Source organism: Capra hircus, chromosome 19 (assembly GCF_001704415.2).
Source record: "Capra hircus breed San Clemente chromosome 19, ASM170441v1, whole genome shotgun sequence".
Taxonomy (NCBI): domain Eukaryota; kingdom Metazoa; phylum Chordata; class Mammalia; order Artiodactyla; family Bovidae; genus Capra; species Capra hircus.
Window position 1 is genome coordinate 12,305,963 of NC_030826.1, and position 23,180 is coordinate 12,329,142.

Below are 23,180 nucleotides of genomic sequence, written 5' to 3' on the forward strand. Positions count from 1 at the left end.
CAAATCAAAAAAATTGTTTTGAAGTGTCATCTTCTCTTATTCTATGCAACAAGGAACCATTTCATGATCGGATTGTGATGTGCGATAAAAAGTGGATTTTATGCTGCTACCAGTGATGACTGACTCAGCACTTAGACTGAGAAGAAGCTCCAGAGCACTTCCCAAAGTCAAACTTGCTCCCCAAAAAAGGCTCATGGTCACTCTTTGATGGTCTGCTGGCTGTCTGATCCATTACAGCTTTCTGAATCCTAGCAAAACCAGTACATCTGTGAAGTATGCTCAGCGAATCGATGAGATGCACCAAAAACTGCAACATCTGCCGCTGGCATTCTTCTCCACGACAGTGCCTGACTGCATGTTACACATCCAGTGCTTCCAAAGCTGAATGAATTGGGCTATGAAGTTTTGCCTCATCCTCCATATTTACCTGGCATCTCACCAACCAATTACTATTTCTTCAAGCGTCTCAACAACTTTTTGCAGGAAAAATGCTTCCACAACGAACAGTATGCAGAAAATGCTTTCCAAGAGTTTGTCAAATTCCAAAACAAGGATTTTTATGCTACAAGAATAAACAAACTTATTTCTCCTTGACAGAAATGTGTTGACTGTAATGGTTCCTATTTTGATTAATGAAGACGTGTTTGAGCCTAGTTATAACGACGATTTCAAATTCAGGGTCTGAAACTGCTATTACTTTTTACCAATCGAATAGATTATAGTTTCATGCACATTACTTCTTGACTTGAACTGATTCCTGGATGAGAATAAGACATGGAAAAAGGATAACCAGACATGTTAGTATCTTGCTTGATTGATCAATCTTCAGAGGAATGGTGGTCTAGGTTCTGGAAATGTGATTTTAGATAGATGTGTTATCAAGGACATTTTTGGCATGGAGGGACTTGATTATTTCCTCTGTGGCTATTCCAACTGCTCACTTTTTCTTTAGCTTTCTTTTGTCTGATTAATAATCTCAGCAGTGGGACTTCCTTGGTGGTCCAGTGGTTAAAAATTCACCTTGCAATGCAAAGGACACGGGTTCAATCCCTGGTCCAGGAAGACCCCTCTTGCTGTGGGGCAACTAAGCCTGTGCACCACAGCTGCTGAGCCCGTGGGCTGCAACCACTGAAGCCTGCACAGCCTGGAGTCGGTGCTCTGCCACAAGAGAAGCCGCTGCAATGAGAAGCCCGTGCACCACAACTACAGAGTAGCCCTCCCCTCCCAGCAACTAGAGAAAGCCCACGACAGCAGTAAAGAGCCAATGCAGCCAAAAATAAATAAAAACTAAAGAAAAAGTCTGAGCAGTGGGGACTGCATAGGGCCAGGATAAAGAGGAGAAATGGACTGAGACATTCATATTGTCTTTTTATTTCCTTTTCACCACATAGTGTACGATTTTTGTAAATAATGACTGCATTCTTAGCCCCTAAGTTTATTTAGTTCATAATACAGATGAAATGAATGCATTCACAGTCATATACTTTTAAAGTGTTCTTTGTCTGCCTCCAATGCGGGAGACCCGGGTTCGATCCCTGGGTCGGGAAGATCCCCTAGAGAAGGAAATGGCAACCCACTCCAGTATTCTTGTCTGGAGAATCCCATGGACTGAGGAGCCTGGTGGGCTGCAGTCCACGGGGTCACAAAGACTTGGACACAACTGAGTGACTTTACTTGCTTACTTACTCAGTATTTTAACCACATTATAATTTATGTAGAATTCATGGGGTTAACCAGGGAAATCTGATCATTGGTTGTAAAGGAAAATGCATTCTGAATTCTAAGCAGTTCTTTCCATAAGGTGTAGTTTGTGAGTGGGGAATGATTTCCTTGTTTGTTAATAATTAAATAACTTAATAACTAATTGCTTCATTTATTTTAAGGGCTGCTTATATGTGAAATGATACACATGGCTTTTTGTGTGTGGCTTATTTCCTTTGTGTAATGTTTTCAGCACTCATCCACACTGTAGTATGATAGAATGTCATTTCTTTTAATGGCTGAATACTATTCCATTGTAACTGATCACTTATTTATTTTTTAATTAGTTTTTGGCTGTGCTGGGTCTTCGTTACAATGCATTAGCTTTCTCTAGTTGCAGTGAGCAGGGGCCACTCTCTAGATGCCGTGCTCCGGCTTCTCATTTTGGTGACTTCTCCTGTTGTGGAGCCTGGGCTGTAGGCACCCAGGCTCAGTAGTTGTGGTGCACAGGCTTGGTTGCCCCGTGGCGTGTGTGGTCTTCCCGGACCAGGGATTGACCACATGTCCCCTGCATTGGCAGGCAGATGTCAACCACTAGACCACCAGGGAAGTGCGATAACTTCTAGTAGCGGTCAGTTTTATCTCAAACATCCTTCTCTGTTTAGCATTTCTCTTATGTTGTTAGTTTTTGTGTCTTGCTAAGTGTTAGATGTTATAAACTGATGTGACACGTCACCTTGAAATGTAAAATACCATGAATTGAGTGAAGTTTTTGATTTTCATTTACCCCCTTTAAATTTGGGGGCATTGAAACAGATCTGTATATTCACCTGACCTAGTCGCAGCCTCATTTTCTGGTTCTAGAGATAGGGACAGAGGTAGAAGTCACTGGGGATTTTGGCATGTTATCATGAGTCTGTAATTTTTGCTGTCACCACTAGAACCCCCATTGGAAATCTACTACTACTCAGAGATGGAAGTCAACAATTTGAATTGCAAAATGGGAACCTGAACAAGTCCTTTTCCCCTGCTGTTCCTTAACCATAGTTGATATGCATGCTGGTTAATCCCATGCTGTTCTCTAGATGGAATTAGATTAGTGAACAGTAGGAGAATATTTAATTCTCAATGGCACCCCACTCCAGTACTCTTGCCTGGAGGATCCCATGGACGGAGAAGCCTGGTAGGCTGCAGTCCATGGGGTCACTAGGAGTTGGGCACGACTGAGCAACTTCCCTTTCACTTTTTGCTTTCATGCATTGGAGAAGGAAATGGCAACCCACACCAGTTTTCTTGCCTGGAGAATCCCAGGGACGGGGGAGCCTGGTGGGCTGCCGTCTATGGGGTCGCACAGAGTCGGACATGACTAAAGCGACTTAGCAGTAGCAGCAGCAGCATAAAATTGTATTAGCTTAAGCAAAAAGGTCATAGCTTTGTTGGTTAAAATTTCCAAGCTTGATCTTGTTCTTGTATCCTCACTTATAATTCTGACTTTTTAAAAAATTCTGATTACATAACATTTAATCGTGCTGCATTTAGTCTTGTTTCCTGCCTAAGATGAAGTTAATTCTATATTCTATTGCCTGTTTTATTAGTCATTCCTCCCAGCTTTGTCTTTTACAAAATTAATATACATGCCTTCTATGTCATAATCCAAATCACTGATTTGTTGTTGTTCAGTCGCTAAGTCATGTCCGACTCTTTGCGACCCCAAGGACTACAGCTCACCAGGCTCCCCTGTCCTTCACCATCTCCCAGAGTTTGCTCAAATTCATGTCCATTGAGTCAGTATTGCTATCTAACCATCTCATCCTCTGCTGCCCCCTTCTCCTTTTGCCTTCAGGCTTTTCCAGCATCAGGGTCTTTTCCAGTAAGTTGGCTCATCACATCAGGTGGCCACAATATTGGAGCTTCAGCTTCATTATCAGTCCTTCCAGTGAATATTCAGGCTTGCTTTCCTTTAAGATTGACTGGTTTGATCACCTTGTAGTTCAAGGGACTCTCAAGAGTCATCTCCAACAAAAAGTGTTTAATAGTTGGCAGATTGGCACTTCTTTAGACCTATTTTTTCCAAAAAAGATGTAGAATGTTTAATCAACACTCTTTTGTATTTGAGTTTCAGTGAGATTTGCATGACCCTATAGGGACTTCCCTGTAGCTCAAATGGTGAAGAATCTGCCTGTGAGGCAGGAGACCAGGGTTCAGTCCCTGGGTTGGGAAGTTCCTCTGGTGAATGGAATGGCAGTCCACTCCAGTATTCTTGCCTGGAGAATTCCATGGACAGAGAAGCCTGGTGGGCTACAGTCTGTGGGGTCACGAAGAGTCGGACATGACTGAGTGACTAACACAACACAACTCTTAATTATTCAGTCCACAATTTATTATCTAAAATGTGTTGTTATTGATATGAGACCTTGTCAAAAACTTCCCTAATTAAAGTCAGCATGTTCATCTTAATTATTATTATTAGTTAATTTAATCACTGTACCATTTTAATTTTCTGGAACATGATCTTTATCTTAACATGGACTAATTAACTTTTTGTAACTTCTAGGCTAGCTTTATAGCTAGGCATATGAAGAAATTGGTCTACTTCTTATGTGATCTCTTAAAGGGAAAGGTGTATTTTTAAAAATTTTACTTTTCAGCTTTTTTTCTTCTATTTTTCTTTTTCTTTTTGGCTGCACTCAGTCTTCATTGTATGTCCTCTGGAGGGGATGACAGAGGATGAGATGGTTGGATGGCATCACCGACTCAATGGACATGAGTTTGAGCAAGCTCCAGGAGTTGGTGATGGACAGGGAAGCCTGGGATGCTGCAGTCCGTGAGGTCACAAAGAATTGGACACAACTGAGCAACTGAACTGACTGATACATATTTTTTTAATTTTCAGCATTTTTTCTTCTGCTTTTATTTTTGGCTGCACTGAGTCGTCGCTGTGCGTGCAGTCTTTGTCTAGTTGCAGTGAGTGGGGGCTGCTCTTCCCGGGGGTATGAGGGCTTCACATACGGTGGCTTCTCTCATTGAGGAGCACAGGCTCTAGGCACGCAGACTCAGTAGTTCTGGTGCACAGGCTTAGTTGCCTTGCAGCATGTGGGATCTTCCTGGACCAGGGCTTTAACACATGTCCTCTCCACTCTGCATAAACAGGCCGATTCTTAGCCACTGGACCACCAGGGAATTTCTCCACATTTATTTTTTAAAAAGTGAAGCAATTTTTTTTGGTCACACAGTGCTGCTTGCTGGATCTTAGTTCCCCACCACAGATCAAACCCGGGCCCCTTCCAGTGGAATCTTGGAGTCCTAACCACTGGACCTTAAGGGAATTCTCATAAAATTCACTTTTATAGAGATTTGAATTGAATCCTTTTTCAAAATAGGTGTAGAAAAAATATAATAATTGATATGTTCAGTTATTATTAGAAGATTGTTTCATTCACTTGAAAATAGTTGCTTCTTATATTATGGTAAAACAAAGAATATGTCAGGTTGACCTTTTGCCAGTGCTATTGACTGTTTATTTTCCAAATTACATTCATCTCATCATTGCAGGATAATCTGAAGCCTAAGATTAATTCAAGTCTAAATTTGATTTTGCTAAGATTTCTGTATAAGATTCAAAATCATTTGAAGTAAAAACAAGTGGTATCTGTATAAATTTTATCTAAAAGGACCTACTTAAGGAGAAAACAAATGATTTGTCTATTATAATTATCTTTGAAAATGTGTTTTTCTAATATTTATATAAAGAGGAATAGTGAGTGCTGAATAGCAGTAAATAGTCACATAGAATCCCTGCCCCTTGTATAACTTACATTTTTCTCAGGAGAGACAGATAATAAGCAAAACATACAAAGAGAAAAATTGCCAGTCTTTTAAAACTCCCAGATGACTATACTTTGTGTAATTTCAGCTTTCCTTTAAGACAGTATAAACAGATGGACACATGTCATTAGATCTTTTGATCCTAAGCATCCAGAGAATCACTTAAGTTTCCTGAAATAATGGATTATAAGTAATACAAGGCTTCCCCGACGGCTCAGGAGGTAAAGAATCCACCTGCAGTGTAGGAGATGCAGGAGATGTGGGTTTGAGCCTTGGGTTGGGAAGATCCCCTGAAGGTGATGGCAGCCGACTCCAGCATTCTTGCCTGGAAAATCCTGTAGATAGAAGAGCCTGATGGGCTACAGTCCATAGGGTTCAAAGGAGTCCGACACAACTGAGCATACAAGAAGATAGAAATCTTAGACTACAGCTATGTCTGGTTTCAACACTGAAATGAGTTCACATTCAGAAGAAGGAAATGGACTTTAGGAACTTCAAAATTGTCTAGGATCTTATGTGTTTTAGTACGTCCCATGAATCTACTCCTAATTTCTTATAGTTGTAGCATTTTAATGGAACGTAGGTTGGCACAATGGGACTCTAGCTGCCAACAAACCTGGATAGTGGGGTGAAATGTCTATTTTCTGAAGTGCACTCAGTAATTCAAAAAATATTTGTTGTCTGTAATGTATGAAGCACTGAAAGATTTATTGCAATCTTTAAGATCTAGCAGAAGCATAAAGAAATAAAGCAGACTGAAGCATTTTGTTTTTTGAATGTGTTTTTTAAAATATTTATTTATTTATTTATAGCTGCTTTGTGTCTTCGTTGCTGTGCAGGCTTTTCTCTGGTTGCCTGAGAGCAGATGCTACTCTTTGTTGCGGTGCTTGGTTTTCTCTTTGCCATGGCTTCTCTTGTTGCAGAACACGGGCGTGCAGGCCTCAGTAATTTTGACACATGGGCTCATTAGCAGTGGCTCCTGGACTCCAGAGCACAGTCTCAATAGTTGTGGCGCTGGCTTTAGTTGCCCCGTGGCATGTGAGATCTTCCTGGCATGCGTTCACGGTTAGTCACTCATTCATGTCCATCCGTGTTGTAGCAGATTGCAAAATTTCATTCTTTTTATGGCTGAGTAGCATTCCATTGTGTATATGTAGGTATATAGACACACCCCACATCTTTATCCATTCATCTGTTAATGAATGCTTAGGTTGCTTTCATATCTTGGCTATTGTAAATAATGCTATGAACATTAGGATACATGTATCTTTTTGAATTAGTGGCTTTGCTTGGCAATGTCAAATCTTTGGCACTTAACATATCAGAAAGAGCTCTGTAAATCAGTACTGGAGTAATGGAGGGCATGCTCAGTTACTCATGTAATTAGGTACTTGGCCCAAAAGTGGTGACTGTCATTTCTCTGTATAACCTTTTAGCCAGAAGTTGTTATACAGCTCTATTCATCTGCAAGAAGCATGGGGGAAATGTTTCCATGCCTTATGTCCCCAAGGAAAGGGGAACTACGTTTGTGAGAGCATCAGAAGTCTCTTTTACAAATATCTAAGTCCAGTATTCTCATGCTTTATGTACTCAGAACATAAAAAAGAAAATTTTTGTTCATTTGGATATGCCAGATTTTAGGTGCGGCACACAGGCTCTTCCATCTTCATTGCAGCATTTGTGTTCTTTTAGTTGCAGCCTGCGGGATCTTTATTTGTGGCATGCGAACCTTTAGTTGTGGCATATGGGATCTAGTTCCCCAACCAGGGATCGAACTCGGGCCACCTGCGTTGGGAGCACCGAGTCTTAGCCACTGGCTGCTGCTGCTGCTAAGTCACTTCAGTTGTGTCCAACTCTGTGCGACCCCACAGACGGCAGCCCACCAGGCTCCCCCGTCCCTGGGATTCTCCAGGCAAGAACACTGGAGTGGGTTGCCATTTCCTTCTCCAGTGCACGAAAGTGAAAAGTGAAACTGAAGTCGCTCAGTCGTCAACTTTTCGAGACCCCATGGACTACCCCATGGAGCCTACCGGGCTCCCCTGTCCATGGGATTTTCCAGGCAAGAGTACTGGAGTGGGTTGCCATTGCCTTCTCCGCTTAGCCACTGGACCACCAGGGAAATCCCTAGATTCCCTTTGGAAGTTATCATTTAGAATTATCTTCTTGTTATCCTACTTCTCTTTTACCTTAGTTCAGTAATGTCCTCTAGAAAGGAACATTGAAACATTGTTAATATTGAAACATTTAATCTTTATCAAATGCAATGATTAACTTAGCTTGAGATGAAATGGAAAAGATTGTATATATGTGGGAGTATTAGTACACATTCTTCTGGGTTTTACTTTCCTAGATCTGTCCACTGAAAGGTTTGAGAAACAGTCAATAATACCCAAGCAGCAAGCACCCTTAGTATCCTGATTGTGATCTCTAAATAGAACTTCCCACTTAAAAGAACCAGGCTGCTTGGGGAGGTGTCTGATTCTAGGTTTGGGTCAGGAAATTTATGAAGTGAGCTTAGAATATCTTGTACTAGAAAGGAAGGAAAGTGTCAGACAGTACTTAGAGTCATAAAAAATGGATTCAGGAGCCAATTTGAAGAACAGTCTGCCTCTACAAAGGGATAGGGAAATTGATCATGGCTAAACTAAGTATGAATGTAAAGAGATTGAAACATAGCAAATATATTTTTTAAATTACCCCTTTTAAGGGGATTAAGGGAGAATGGAGGACGTGTATATGTGTGGCTGAGTTCCTTTGCTGTTCATCTGAAATGGTCACAACATTGTTAATCAGCTATACCCCAACAAAATAAAAAGTGCAAGAGAAAAAAATATATATACCCCTTTCAGATACAGGTTTCTAAGACCACTCCCAGATTCATGATTCAGAGGAAGGGCTCCTAGGACTGAGCATAGTCATACTCAACTATTCTGATTCATTATCACAAAAGGATACAAAGCAAAATTAGCAAAGAGGAAAGGAATATGGGGCAAAGTCTGGAGGAGACCAGGTGTAAGCTTCTTCCATTCCTCTTCAGAAGGGGATATACTTAGTTTCTCTAGCAGTAAGTTGTGACAACAGGTATGAAATGTTACCACCGGGGACGCTGTTTACAGAGACACACATTGCTTAGGGCTTTTATTGGAGCTGGTCACTTGGACAACTTCTACTTATCACAGGCCAAAATTCCAAACTTCCAAAAGAAAGCAGATGTTGAGCATAAACCACATTGTTTTCATAAACAGTTTAAGCAGTTAACCACATTTAACATTTAGGGAACAGTTTCGATTCAGGAAGTCTCCCCCAAATCCAAGTTCACAGATACCAGTCAAGGGCCAAACTTGAAAGCAGATTTAAGGAAAACAGTCTCAGGTAGTCTGCATTTTCTTTTTTCTGCACAGATACCTCTGAAAGATGCTGGGAAACCAACTCATATTTTAAAAACTGGTTAATGAAGGAAAAGAAGTACATCTCAGGGTAACCAAAAAGAGAGATAGGCATTATGTGCCTCCTGATGAAAATACAGTAGCACCAACTGGGAGATGGTTCTTGCCAAAAAATACAATTTTAACGTGATCAGTTTTCTGGGTCTACCTACCTATTTACAGGAAATACTGAGGACAGACAATATAGTCATCAAAATGTAGACCTTGGGAAACTCCCCAGGACAAATATCTTTGTTTCGTCAGCGAATAAATTGTGTTGAAAAAGAGGGAGAGAGAAAGAAACCTACGGATCCAGAGAGTTAAGAGACTAGCAATCAATTATATATTTTAGATCTTAAGTTAAAAAAAAAATGAGATATTTGGAGAAATTTGAATACTAACTAGATATTTGATGATACAAAGGAATTTTTGTATTTGTCTCAGTCCATTTTTGGCTGCTATAACGATACCATGTTCTGGGTATCTTATAAACGGAATTTTATTTCCCATAGTTGTGGAGGCTGAGAATTTCAGGATTAAGGTGCCTGCAGATTCCGTATCTGGTGAGGGCCCACTTCCTGGTCATAGATGGCCATCTTTTTGCTGTATCCTCCTGTGGCTGAAGAGATAAAGGAGCTTGCCTAGGTCTCTCATTTATGAGAGTACTGATCCCCCTGAGTACCGCAGCTACTGAGCCCACACGCTGCAACTACCGAAGCTCATGCATACCAGAGCCCACGCTCTGCGACAGGAGAGGCCGCCACAGCAAGAAGCCCGCGCGCTGCAACTGGAGAGCAGCCTCTGTTCGCTGAGACGAGAGAAAGCCTGCTCATCAACGAAGACCCAGGGCAGCCAAAAATAAATAAACTTTCAAAAAAAGACCCCCTCGCCCATTTATAGGGCTTCGCCCTCATCACCTCATCACCTCCTGAAAGTCCCATTACTGGGTTTCAACATAGGAATTTGGGAAGAGAGGGATTTTTTTAGTTTGATAATGATATTATGCGTTATATTTTAAAAAATCTTGTGGAGACGATATTTTCATATCAAATTAAGAATAAATTATAACAAGTTTTTAAATTTTATTTACTTATTTAAAAAATTTTTTGTAATGGAAATAAAGTTGATTTACAATTTTGTGTTAGTTTTTGGTGTATAGCACAGTGATTCTATACACACACACACACTATTTTATATTCTTTTACAGGACATTGAATATAGTTCCCTGTGCTGTACAGTAAGACTTTGTTGTTTATCTGTTCTATGTATAATAGTTTGTATCTGCTAATTCAAAACTGCCAATCCATCCCTTCTCCCTTCCCACCAGTGACAACCGTGAGTCTGTTTCCTATTTCTGTGAGTCTGTTTGTTTCATAAATAAGTCCATTTATGTCGTATCTTTTATTTTTTAAAATCTGTTCTTTGGCCACACTGTGTAGCTTGTGGGATCTTAGTTCCTCAACCAAGGACTGAACCTGGGTCCTCAGCATTGAAAGCATGGAGTCCTAATCACTGGGCTGTCAGGGAATTTCATGTGTCATATTTTAAATTCCACGTATAAGTGATCCATAGTATGAAACCCGTCATGAATTTGCATGTCATCCTTGCAAAGGGGCTATTCTAATGTCCTCTGTATCATTCCAGTTTTAGTATATGTGCTGCTGAAGTGAGCACTACAGGTTGTTTTTGTTTTTATTCAAGCACACAGTTAAGAGTTTGTTGTTGTTTAGACATTTCTAGAAAAATCAATTTTTCATTAACAAATTTAGATCAGCTGAATTTGATTTAAGAAGACTAGATTTGTTAGTTTAGAAACTTTTGATATGAACAAAAACCAGCTGACAATCAAATATCGATTAAAAATTTAAATGGAAAAGTTTGACTCTCTTGAAAATTATATAAAATGAATGAAAATTTGAAGATATTAATTTGGTTCTTTTGACTGTGAATCAAAATCGTTTAAAAAATGTAATAGTGTTTAATCAGGAAAAGTTGTTTCCAAGGGCAAAGCCATGAGCTCATCAATGCTGAATTAATTCTTCCTGATAAACAGAATGGAGTCAGGCTGCAGTCTGCCTTATGCCCAAAGAGTAGCCTTTCTCATACAGGGGCTGCTCTTCCACCTGGGTTCTAGAATGAGAAGACATGAGACACATAGCCTCGTAGGACTGGAACTAAGGCTCAGGTAGTTAAGTGGTTTGCCCAAGATCATGTAGCTGGTAAATTAGTAAAGCCTGGCTTCAGCTCAGGACTCCCTGACTCCAAAAGCAATGCTATGATACAATATGCATCACTTACTGCTTTCCCCTAGGAACAGTGGCTTATCCTTGTGCTTTATGTCCAAAAGATGCTGAAAGGAGAAGGATGAGGATCGTAGTACATCAGCTGAAACGTGACACAGTCTTTCCTTTACACTGGACACCTACGAACATCTGCCTTTTTAACCTTCTAACTATATGGAGAGGGTTAAGTTCTTTGTATATTATAGTATAAGTCTTTCTCTTTTAAAATGCAGACTAATTCCCCAGTCTTCTCAACTAATCATATTATTTACTGGATGATATCATTGTCTGAAAAGAGGCTAGTGAGATCATTACCATAAGCATCAATTTTACACATTAGTGTAACAGTATGCCAAAGTCTCAATCCAGATGTTAACGGCTACCAAATGTTTAAGAAAATATGTTATTTATTCTTCTTCATTTTTAATAGCTACAGAAAATTATTAGAGGGATTTTAAAATAAAGTTCTTATAACAGATTATAGTAATAAGTTAACACTTACATGCCTTTTAAAAAGTAGCATCAAAATATCCTTGCTTATCCTGTACAGCCTCTCAATGGATCCTAAGAACAGTGTAATGAGCATGGCGCTTAGTATTTCATTACTGTTAAAGTATTGTCAGTTATAAGGTGACTGTTGATATAAAAATGACTTCTGCAGAGTGAAAGAAAGATATTACACATTTAATGTTAGATGCATAATGATTCCTGGAACATTAATAAAAGGTGGAAAATACATTCATCTTAGAATTCAGGGGATGTGGTAATTTTCTTGGGCCTGCTTTCATCATCTGTTAAATGAACTTTTGAACTTTGTGGTTTTAGAAAGTTATTGCTGTTCTTATATTTTGGGCATGAGGGACCACTATATTCATTCCAGCATTCCAACCAGATGTATTCAAAACAAAATCTACAATTTACAGATACTTGGAAAACTGAAAAATCATATCTTACTCAGACTTTCTTGGTTAAGTTTACTTTTACAACTTTGTTCTGTTTGTATAAAAGCCAGTGAAGTGACCACATTATCAAGTTAAAGTGGAAAGAAAGGGATGCCAAAAATATAGTGTCTGTAGATTGGGTTTGTGAATACTTTGAAATTTCTTTTTGTTAATCTTCAGTATATTTGACTAAAATGGTATACATCCTGCTGGTGATGTTTTTCATTTTATATGCTAAAGAATGTGTATGATTGTACTGTGGAACAGTGAAGGGGTTAAGAGTTCAGTGTTAGGAACCTCAGTTTCAATCTTGATCCTGCTGCTTCATTGATGTATGACTTGGGAAAGGTTATTTCAGTCTCCTTGGGCTCTAGTTTTTCTCAGCCATAAAATAGGGACACCAGTAATATCTCCCCCATGGAATCACCAGTTTAATACTGGTGAAGCAAAGCACTGGAATTAATACCAGACTTCCCTGGTGGCTCAGGTGGTAAAGAATCTGCCTACAGTAGGGGAGACTGGATTCGATCCCTGGGTCAGGAAGATCCCTTGGAGAAGGGACTGGCAACCCACTCCAGTATTATTGCCTGGAGAATCCCATGGACAGGGGAGCCTTGCGGGCTACAGTTCATGAGGTCGCAGAGAGTCAGACATGACTGAGCAACTAACACAATAATAGTTATATGCCATATAATAACCATTTAAATGTATTAGCTATTGTTTTTATAATGATTTATTAATGGAGTTGATGTTGGGTTAAACACTATGTGCTGTGATTAATCTCTCACTGGCAACGTGAAGACTGAGCTACAACATGGTATAACATTTTAGAATACAGTATTAAACTTCCAGTTGCTCTGTCCCATGTTCTGTTGTCATGTGTTTTACATATGCTGTAAACACATTAGAATTTGACTGTTGTTCCTTCCCTAGTAGCTCAGCTGATAAAGAATCCGCCTGCGATGCAAGAGACCCGGACTCGATTCCTGGGTTGGGAAGATCCGCTGGAGAAGGGATAGGCTACCCACTTGAGTGTTCTTGTGCTTCCCTGGTGGCCCAGACGGTAAAGAATCCACCTGCAATGAGGGAGACCTGGGTTCGATCCCTGGGTTGGAAAGATGCCCTGGAGAAGGGAACAGCTACCCACTCCAGTATTCTGGCCTGGAAAATTCCATAGACTTTATAGTCTGTGGGGTGGCAAAGAGTCAGACACAACTGAGCAACTTTCACTTCCTTTATTCCATTAGCCAGCCAATTATCTTTTAGACCAGTGAAAAATAAGGAAATTTCATATTTACTTTCATTTATTCTATTTCCTACTCTTTTTTCTTTGTGTTGATACAGTTATTTTGTTTGATATCTTATTTCCTTCAGCCTGAAGTACTTTCTTTTACCCTTTTATGTAGTATACATTTGGTTCTCTGTTTTTATTTTCCTGAAAAAGTCTACTTTTTCCTTTTGGAAGGTATTTTCGTTGGGAATAGAATTCTCAGTTTTGTTTTGTTTTGTTTTTTCTTTTCTTTTCTTTAATTGCTTTAGAATTGTCATTCCGCTGTTGTCTGGTTTATGTAGTTTTTGATGAGAAATGTTTTTCTCAATGTAATGCATTGTTTTTCCTCTGGCTGCCTTAAAGGTTTTCTTTTTACCTTTTGCTTTGAATAGTTTGGGTACGATTTGTCTAGCTGGTTTGGGGGAGTTAAAAGTGTGATTGTCCTACCTGTTCTCTGAACAACTTATATCTGTGGTTTTGTGTCTTTATTAGTTTTGGAAAATTTTCAACCTTTATCTTTTCAGCTATTCTGTTCCATTCTCTTTTACTTCTCGGATTTCAGTTGCATGCATGTTAAATCATTTGGTATTTTCTCACAGCCTTTGGATTTTCTGCTTTGTCCCCTCCTATCCCCACATATTTTCCCCTCTGTTTCGTTTGGATAGTCTCTAACTTGAGCCTGTTGAGTTTGCTGTTGAGGCATTCCGGAGCTTTATAAAACTCTATTTCTGTGTTTTTCCTTTGTCAGTCTGTGAGGTTTTGGGTATTCTCTGCTTCCTTGTGTGACATGTAATTTGTGGTGGGAAGATAGATGCTTTATATAGGACAGTAGAGACTGAGCTAAACAGTATTTATGCCTGGCTGAGTCTTCCACACAAGCAGTTGCGTCAGTCTATACTTCAGCTGAGCTGGTTTTTTAGTGTGTTGTTACAACTACCCGCAGTGCACACCACAGGCTTCAAATTCCACACTAAGGTTTCCTCTTTTAGATTAGAGGCCCATTTGCCAGGAGAGATTTGTAATGTCTGCTCTACCTTTAACTTTTGATCTTGTTTTCTCTTTGGTACTGTACCTCAGAGAGGATCTCTCTGCACTCTTCCCTCTCCTCAGTGGGAGACTGCTGTTACTGATTGCTCGGTGTTTGCTAATGCAGAGGTGGAGGTGGGTGAGGGGTACCAGGGTGGGGGATTCTTTGTTGTCCGATTGCTGTCTCAGTTTTAGGTGGTCCTTATGTCTCTGCAACTTGGAGGACGAGACTTTCTCACTGATTCTGCCTCTTGCCGAATGGTAGGGGACTTTTAAAGGTCTGTGGCTATGATGTTTTCCTGACCCTCCCTTAGGGATAGAGGATACCTTCCTCTTGGGCTTCCCTGGTGACTCAGACAGTAAAGAACTTGCCTGCAATGCTGGAGACCCAGGTTCGATCCCCACCCCTAGAGAAGGAAATGGAAACCCAACTCCGATATTCTTGCCTGGGAAATCTCATTGACAAAGGAGCCTGGTGGGCTGCAGTTCATGAGGGTCACAAAAGAGTTGGACATGAACGAGGGACTGTCGCTTTTGCCCCTGGTTATGCAGGGGCCAACTTGAAATAGTTACCTACAAAGTATGCGTGTTACATTCCTTTTATGTTTCGTGTGTTCTGACTTGGAAACCTCTCCCTGTGGCAGTTTCTGCCGAGTCTGCTAGCAGTGGCCCTGGAGACACACAGTTTCTAGCATCAGCTGCCATAGTGTTGTTAAATATATTTATAAATATCGTTTAATGAATATGTATTTTCATGTGTTGACTCTTTAAGTTTTATTCCTTGAATTATCTTTAATCATGTATTTTAATGACAAATTCTTCTTGGCAGATACTAGGTCAGGTTTTTTTCTTTTTTAAACCACACAGCACTTCTAACACCAAATGTGTGGAGTTTTTTCCCCACATCAATCAGTTCTCTAACTCTCTGGACACCAGCTGGGTGTCCTATAAATCAATTCATTTCTGATACTAACTACCCAGAGTTAGTGCAGACGTCCAGGTCTGCCCCCCACTTCAGAAGATGCCAGTTTCAGGTCCCCAACTTCTTCTACTTCTCACCAATCAGCTGTAAGTCAGGGGTTCCCATGTATCCCTCCTGGGATTCAGTAATGTGCTAGAAAGGGCCCACAGAAGTCAGGAAGGCATTTCATTCACTGTTACCAGTTCACCATAAAGGATACAGCTCACAAACAGCCAGATGGGAAGAGATGCACGCGATGGTGGATACTGGGGGCAGGGACAGTGCGGAAGGAGATTGTGCACCGTCCTTCCATGTCCTGGTGTTCCACCCTTCCTGCACCGTGATGTGTTCACCAACATACCCAGAGTTTACGGCTTCTTCTGGAAGTTCCAGTACACAGGCGGCTGTGGTGGTTAGCTCCATTTTCAGCCCTTTCCTCCTTCCCTGACTCTGGAAAGTGGGGGTGAAAGTTCTAACCCTCTAATCACATCATTAGTTCCTCTGACTACCAGCTCCCATTCTAAAGCTTTGTAAGGACCCACCAAGGGTCACCTTATTAGCATAAATTCAGGTGTGGTTTAAAGAGGCTTATTATCAATAACAAAAGATGCTCCTTTCATCTGTGGTGCTGGTGGTAGTGGTTTAGTACTAAGTCTAGTCCAGCTCTCGTGACCCCATGCCAGGTTCCTCTGTCCATGGGATTCTCCAGGCAAGAATACTGGAGTGGGTTGCCATTTCCTTCTCCACCTTTCATCTGTATCACTCTGGGAATTCCAAAGATTTTAGAAGCTCTTGCATTGTTTTTTTTGGAACCTGGCAGAAGACCAAAATACGTTTGTTATATGACAGTATCACACTAGGCTCTCAACACGGAACTGTTGAGTGAATGAATTTGTTACTGCTGTTACTGTCACTTTCTTATGAATAGCTTTTCTTCTTTATTTCTGACTATTATAATATTCAATTTTAAGAGTATAAAAATGTCTTTTTTTTTACTTAAAAGTTGAATATATTTAATGTACAGCATTGTATAAATTTAAGGTGTGCAGCATGTTAATTAGGTGCATTTATATATTGTAGTATAATCGCCATTGTATTTCTGAACATCCACTTACAGAATGTTGATTTTTCAAATCAAAATGATGTGTAGACATTTAACGGAAGTTGAAGGAGATTCTCTGATCAAAATTCTTATCACATTATGGGACTATTGAAGGAAAAAAACTTATCTCTTTGGACTTTGATGAGGACTCTCAAGAGAAAGAAAATTCAGTGTGTCAGCCAGTGATACATATACTTTAGGATGGATACAGTATATTCTTGATTGAGTGTGATAACAAGGTATAAAGGAGGAAGAAGAGGGAGAAATTTAACATCATTGCGCTGAAGTTTACCAGGACCTTGTTTGGAGATGGAGATAAGATTTACTAAAGGTGATGATACCAGCCTCAAATTTCTCAACAACTGAAATGTCTAAGGTTGGCTTTACCATTTATTTTCTCCTAGGTGATTTACTGTTCTTTTGGTGGAACATCCAAAGGACTGCACTTCAATAACTTAATAGTTGGACTTGTCCTTCTTACAAGAGGCAGAGATGAAGAGAAAGCAAAATGTAAGTACTTTCATTATCTCAAAATGTTAAAATACTACATTTATGTACAGAATAATATACCTCAAAATTTTGATGACTATCAAAGGATTTGAATTGATGTTTCTTCAAAGAAGATATACAAATAGCCAGTAAGCACTTGAAAAAATGTTAAACGTAAGTAGTTATTTGGGAAATGTAAATTAAAATTACAATGAGATACCACTCAAGTGTACGATAGGTAATGCAGCCACTTTGGAAAACTAACTGGCAGTTTCTCAAACTGTTAAACATTGAGTTTTCAGTTTCATTCCTAGATATATACCCAAGGAAATTGAAACCATATATTCATTTAAAAAAAGTTCATAACAGCACGTTCATAATGGTTACAAAATGAAACAATCCTAATGCCCATCAACTGATGCAATTATCATAAGCAAAGTATAATATAACCAGCCGTAGAATATTGCTTGACAGTAAGAAGGAATAAAGTACTCTGAAAGAGCAGAAAAAACTTCGTTTCTAGGTTCTTTGGCTGATTTAATAATTAATTTGATGTGAGACAGATTAACAGGAGAAAACCAAACACTTTTCACGCGTCCGTATTTGTGTAGTCGTTCATCATGGCTTTTCTTCCATAGTGCAAGTGTCTCTTCCTTTTGTGACTGCAGTCACCGTCCACAGTGATTTTGGAGCCCAAGAAAATAAAGCCTGTCCCTGTTTCCACTGTTTCCGCATCTGTTTACCATGAAGCTATGCAACCAGATGCTATGATCTTAGTTTTTTGAATGTTGAGTTTTAAAAATCAGCTTTTTCACTCTCCTGTCACTCATCAAGAGACTCTTTAGTTCCTCTTCGCTTTCTGCCGTTAGAGTGGTATCATCTCCATATCTGAGGTGGTTGATATTTTCCCTGGCAATCCTTAGTTCCAGCTTTTGATTCATCCAGCCTGGCATTTCGCATGATATACTCTACATATAAGTTAAATAAATAGGGTGACAACATACAGCCTTGACATACTCCTTTCCCAGTTTTGAACCAATCCATTGTTCCATCTCCGGTTCTAACTGTTGCTTCTTGACTTGCATACAGATTTCTCAGGAGACAGGTCAGGTGGTCTAGTATTCCTGTCTCTTTTAAGAATTTTCCAGTTTGTTGTGATCCACACAGTCAAGGGCTTTGGTATAGTCAGGGAAGCAGAAGTAGATGTTTTTCTGGAATTCTCTTGCTTTTTGTATGATCCAGTGGATGTTGGCAATTTGATTTCTGGTTTCTCTGTTTTTTCTAAATCCGACTTGTACATCTGAAAGTTCTCAGTTCATGTATTGTTGAAGCCTAGCTTGAAGGATTTTGAGCATTACCTTGCTATCAAGTGAAATGAGTAGGCAGTGTATTAAAGAGCAGAGACATCACTTTGCCAACAACAGTCCTTATAGTCAAAGCTCTGGTTTTTCCAGTAGTCATGTACAAATGTGATAGTTGGACCATAAAGAAGGCTGAGCGCCAAAGAATTGATGGTTTCGAACTGTGGTGCTGGAGAAGACTCTTGAGAGTCCCTTAGACTGCAAGGAGATCAAACCAGTCAATCCGAAAGGAAATCAGCCCTGATTGTTCATCGTAAGGACTGATGCTAAAGTTGCAGCTCTAATACTTCATCTACCTGATGTGAAGAACCAACTCATTGGAAGAGACTCTGAAGCTGGGGACGATTGAGGGCAAGAGGAGAAGGGGGCGGCAGATGAGATGACATTACTGACTCAATGAACCTAAGTTTGAGCAAACTCCAGGAGATAGTAAATGACAGGGAAGCCTGGCTTGCTGCAGTCCATGGTGTCACAAAGAGTTGGACTCAACAATGAACAACAAATTTGTGTTGTTATTTAGTTGCTGAGTTGTGATCCACATAGTCAAAGGCTTTAGTGTAGTCATTGAAGCAGAAGTACGTATTTTTCTGGAATTCCCTTGCTTTCTCCATGATCCAACAAATGTTGGCAATTTGATCTCTGGTTGCTCTGCCTTTTCTAAACCTAGCGTGTACATCTGGAAATTCTTGGTTCACGTACTGCTGAAGCCCAGCTTGAAGGATTTGAGCATTACCTTGCTAGCGTGTGATATGAGCACAATTGTACAGGAGAGGTCCAATATTAAGATATTAGCAGAGTTTTGTTCCCTCTGAAATCTACAGGGAGGAATCCTTCCTTTTTCCTAACTTCTGATGGTAGCCCTCAATGCTTGGTGTTCCTTGACTTGCCAGTTGCTTCCCTCCAGTCTCTCACTATCTCATCACATGGTTTCTTTCCACTGTTTCTGTCTTCTCAGTCATATTGAATTAGAACCCAACCTAATAACCTCATCTTAATTTGATTTTATCTGCAGAGACCCTTTTTCAAATGAAGTCACATTCATGAGTACTGGGGTTAAGACTTCCAACATTTTCTTTGGAGGGGGGGGATATAATTTAATCTGTAACAGATGGTCAGAGCCTTTCAGCAAATATCCCCCCTAACAGAATCAGCCATGGCATGTGGGTGGGCAGGCGAGGAACCCAGTGGGCCTTCAGAGGAATAGAATGTCTCTTCTTTCTATCACCTATGTTTCCAAATAAATTCAAATTCTCAGGTAGTTGGAGATTAGGATTTCAGCATATCTTTTGGGCAGATGCAGTTCAACCCTTAACAGCAGTATTTCAAACATTATATGTTCTTCTACCCAACTTTATTATTTCTTACTGTGTCATATTTGTCCCAGATCTTGTTGTTGTTGTTGTTGTTGTTGTTTGCAAAATTAAAGCCAAATAAATGGTATACAAGCCAAATAAATGGTATACTATACAGATTTTTCAGTTTGCTTTTTGTACTGAAGATTATTGATATTTACCATGTTGGAACATTAATTCCTGTATTTTAATTGCTATATAGTATTTCATTGTGTGTGTGTCTCAGGTTACCTATTGTTTCGTTGGTAGACATTTATCTTTTTTCCCCCACTAAATTTTGCTATTACAAAGATTGCTTCAGAGTATGTTGTACCTCAGGCAGATATGTATGAGTTTTTCACAAGTGGAGGTGGAGTTGCTTAGAAATTGAACTTCTAGCATAAATCTTCATCTTTACATTTTGGCAAGATACTCTCCAAGGTGTTACAGTAATACATATTCATTAACAGTATATAAGAGTTCCAGTTTATCCTAGTTTATTGCTAACACTTTGTATTGTCACACTTAAATATTTTTTGCAAATTTGGTATGTGAAAAGATACCACATTGCTGTTGTAATTAGCATTGTTTTTTTTTTAAGGGATAAATTGTATATTTATAAAATGCTTGGTCACTCAATAATTGTTACCTTTCTCTTTCCTCCCTACATCCACCAGGGTACTTTTAATCTATGATAAAATTAATTCATAATTTCTTTTTCCTAGACATTTTTAGTCTATTTGCAAGTGAATCCGGGAGCTATGTTATACGGGAAGAAATGGAAAGAATGCTTCATGTGGTGGATGGTAAAGTCCCAGATACACTCAGGAAGTGTTTCTCAGAGGTACATTAAAGATTTACATTGCATCCCTGTGGACAGAGTATTGAATCTTAGTTGTGTAATGAGTTTAGCTGTGATGAACAGACGTTTATGTGTGGCATATTCTTGACGTTTTTGTATTTAATGGTTGAAGTTTTTTAATGATTTGTGTGCTAGACTCAAAGGTCCATAACAGTTACTACTGCTGTGTTTGTGAATCTGAAAATTCCCAGTTCTACTGTAAAGGCAACTATCTCTACTTATGGTGTAATGAAACATACTCCCCCACTCTCACACCAGCACGCACACATGCACTCACAGGTGATCCTGCAGACACCTGAGCATTGCTTAAGTTGTGGTGCTCTTCATTGCTTTTCAGCATGAGCACGTAGAAATAGCACTCATTGGCCTTGAGTTGTAGGTGACCTCTGTGATCCATCAATGCCTATTTTATCATAAATGCATTTTATATATAATTTATTTTTTTAATTGGTTTGCATACTGAAATATTTGGGTTTTGAAAATTGGTCATTTTCCTGTTCTCATAAATAATATATTTTCATTGTAAAAAAACTTTAACAACAGAAAATGTGTATCTTTAACAGAGAAAACTTTTCTTTAATTTCTTTTCAGAGGTCTGCTCACATGGTAAAAGTCCCAAAAGGTGGCAAAATAAAGCTCTTCTACAAGGTTTTGATCCTTGCCTGCAGCACTCAATGCTGTGTAATTTCTTGTGGCCATTTGATCCACTTCCATTTCACAGATAAAAGAGTCTTTCACTGCTGTTGGTTTTATTCAGAGCTTTTATTCAGTTTAGTTCAGTCACCTTCCTAACTATATAAGCACTGATTATTCATACTCCAGCCATGTGCATATATCTGGTTCTGATATCTGTTTGGACTCTCTGGCTTTAGCTTTTCATCACTCTGGCTTTAAGTTTCCTCTGTGTTGATAGCATCTGGAGATTTCGCTTTCTTGCTTTTCAGCTTAGTTAAGCAGTTTTTGGTAGTAGTTATGGCATTACATTTTAGTCAGCAATTCCACATGTTTGGTGCTAAAAGGATTGTCTTCCTGCATTTTTGGTTGTCTTATTGACTGGAAGTTGCTATGATGGTATTTCAGTACCTTAAGACAAACTAGATTATGTTTTTTGTTTTTCCTCTCTAAAATTTGCTGGCCAAATTTTATTAGAAAAAGAAAAAAGAGTTATCTAATCTTTGCAAGCCTGATAAATTGGATTTTTCACAGAAATATCAAGTGGTTTGCTTATTTTAGGGGAGAATGTATATTTTTTTCATTTTAATAAGGTTTATGCAGACACCCCTATTTTATAGATGGGGATTTAATTTGGTTAGCCACCCAGTTCTCTTAAAATTTAGGCACAATAGCAGGTACATATACTAAGATAATAATTAGTGCTGTACGGAAAAATTAAGTAGACTACAGGAGATAGGTGGTGATAGGGAGGTGATGACTAGGTGTAGGTATTTTGTTATGGGATGGTTAAGAACAGCTTATAAGAGAAAGGGACATTAGAACAAAGAATTTTAAGGAAATGAGTATGGTAGTAAATGGATAGGGAAGTCTTATGTGAAGAACAAGGTCTTTGGAAGAGAGGAGATCAAAGAAATGAGAAGCCAAGGTTTGGGGATACTCATGTGTATAGCTATTTACATCATTAGGTACTTATGGTTGTTTAAAGAAAAAAAAGACTGTGAATGGGCTAATTTTACCTAATTCAACTATTTGATGTATTTACCTACATAATTATGTGATCCATACTCTTGCTTTTTGAGTTACTGTGTATCCAGTAACTTGAGATGAAGGAAATCCACATAGGAGTTACATTGGTTTTTTTCTTATTGAACTTTTTTGGTTGTTGATTCTCATGGTAGGAATTCATACTTTATATTGCTCTTCAAAGATGTATCAATTTCAGAAGTTTGTTTGTTTTTAATTGCCTTTTTTAGTACTGGAAGTTTTTTTTCTAGACTGCTATTGTGACAGTTTATAAAAAATTTCCATTTTGCTTCCTTATTTAGAGCCATGACTCAAGAACATAGAAAGTCATGTTTGACAGATGGGATTTTAGTACTGCCAGTTATATGGAGTGATCCTAATGGGCAAGCAGATTTGAGAGGTCGCTTTGTATTTCACTAAGTTGCCAGGCAGTATATATAGTGTGTAATTCAGGCACAGAGACTTTGGAGCCTAGACTGCTTGGGTTCAGTTCTATCTCTGCCACTGTATAACCTTGAACATACAGCTTTCAGAGCTTTGGTTTTCTCACGTGTAAAATGGGGATAATAGTATGTCTTATTGTTGCTTGAGGGTTGCTTGAGGATTAAATGAGTATAAAAATACTTAGAATTGTGCTTAGGGAATTGTAAATACGCATTAAATGTTAACTGTATGGGAAGTTGTTGGAAGCACCTATTATAACGGGCAGTTTTTTCTTAGCGGTACATGAAGGTATGTCTTACAACAGCATCTTAGCTTCATAAAACCGTTAAAACAATCATGTCCACTGGATATAAGACACTTTTGATTAATAAGATGTGCTTTTATGTATTACTATAAAGAACAGAAAAACTACCAGTTACAGTTATTATTGATTTTAAGACTTATCCCAACGTCGGAGATGTT

At 39.1% G+C, this 23,180-nt stretch overlaps 1 protein-coding gene across 1 annotated transcript in view; it reads left to right on the forward strand.

The window, feature by feature from the left end:
- The window catches only part of USP32 (ubiquitin specific peptidase 32), a 195,797-nt gene that overhangs the window by 85,016 nt on the left and 87,601 nt on the right, over positions 1-23,180 (forward strand). The window contains exons 3-4 of the mRNA XM_018064149.1: positions 16,938-17,043; positions 20,440-20,558. Coding sequence (XP_017919638.1) covers positions 16,938-17,043; positions 20,440-20,558 — 225 coding nt within the window. The remainder of the gene's footprint in view (positions 1-16,937; positions 17,044-20,439; positions 20,559-23,180) is intronic.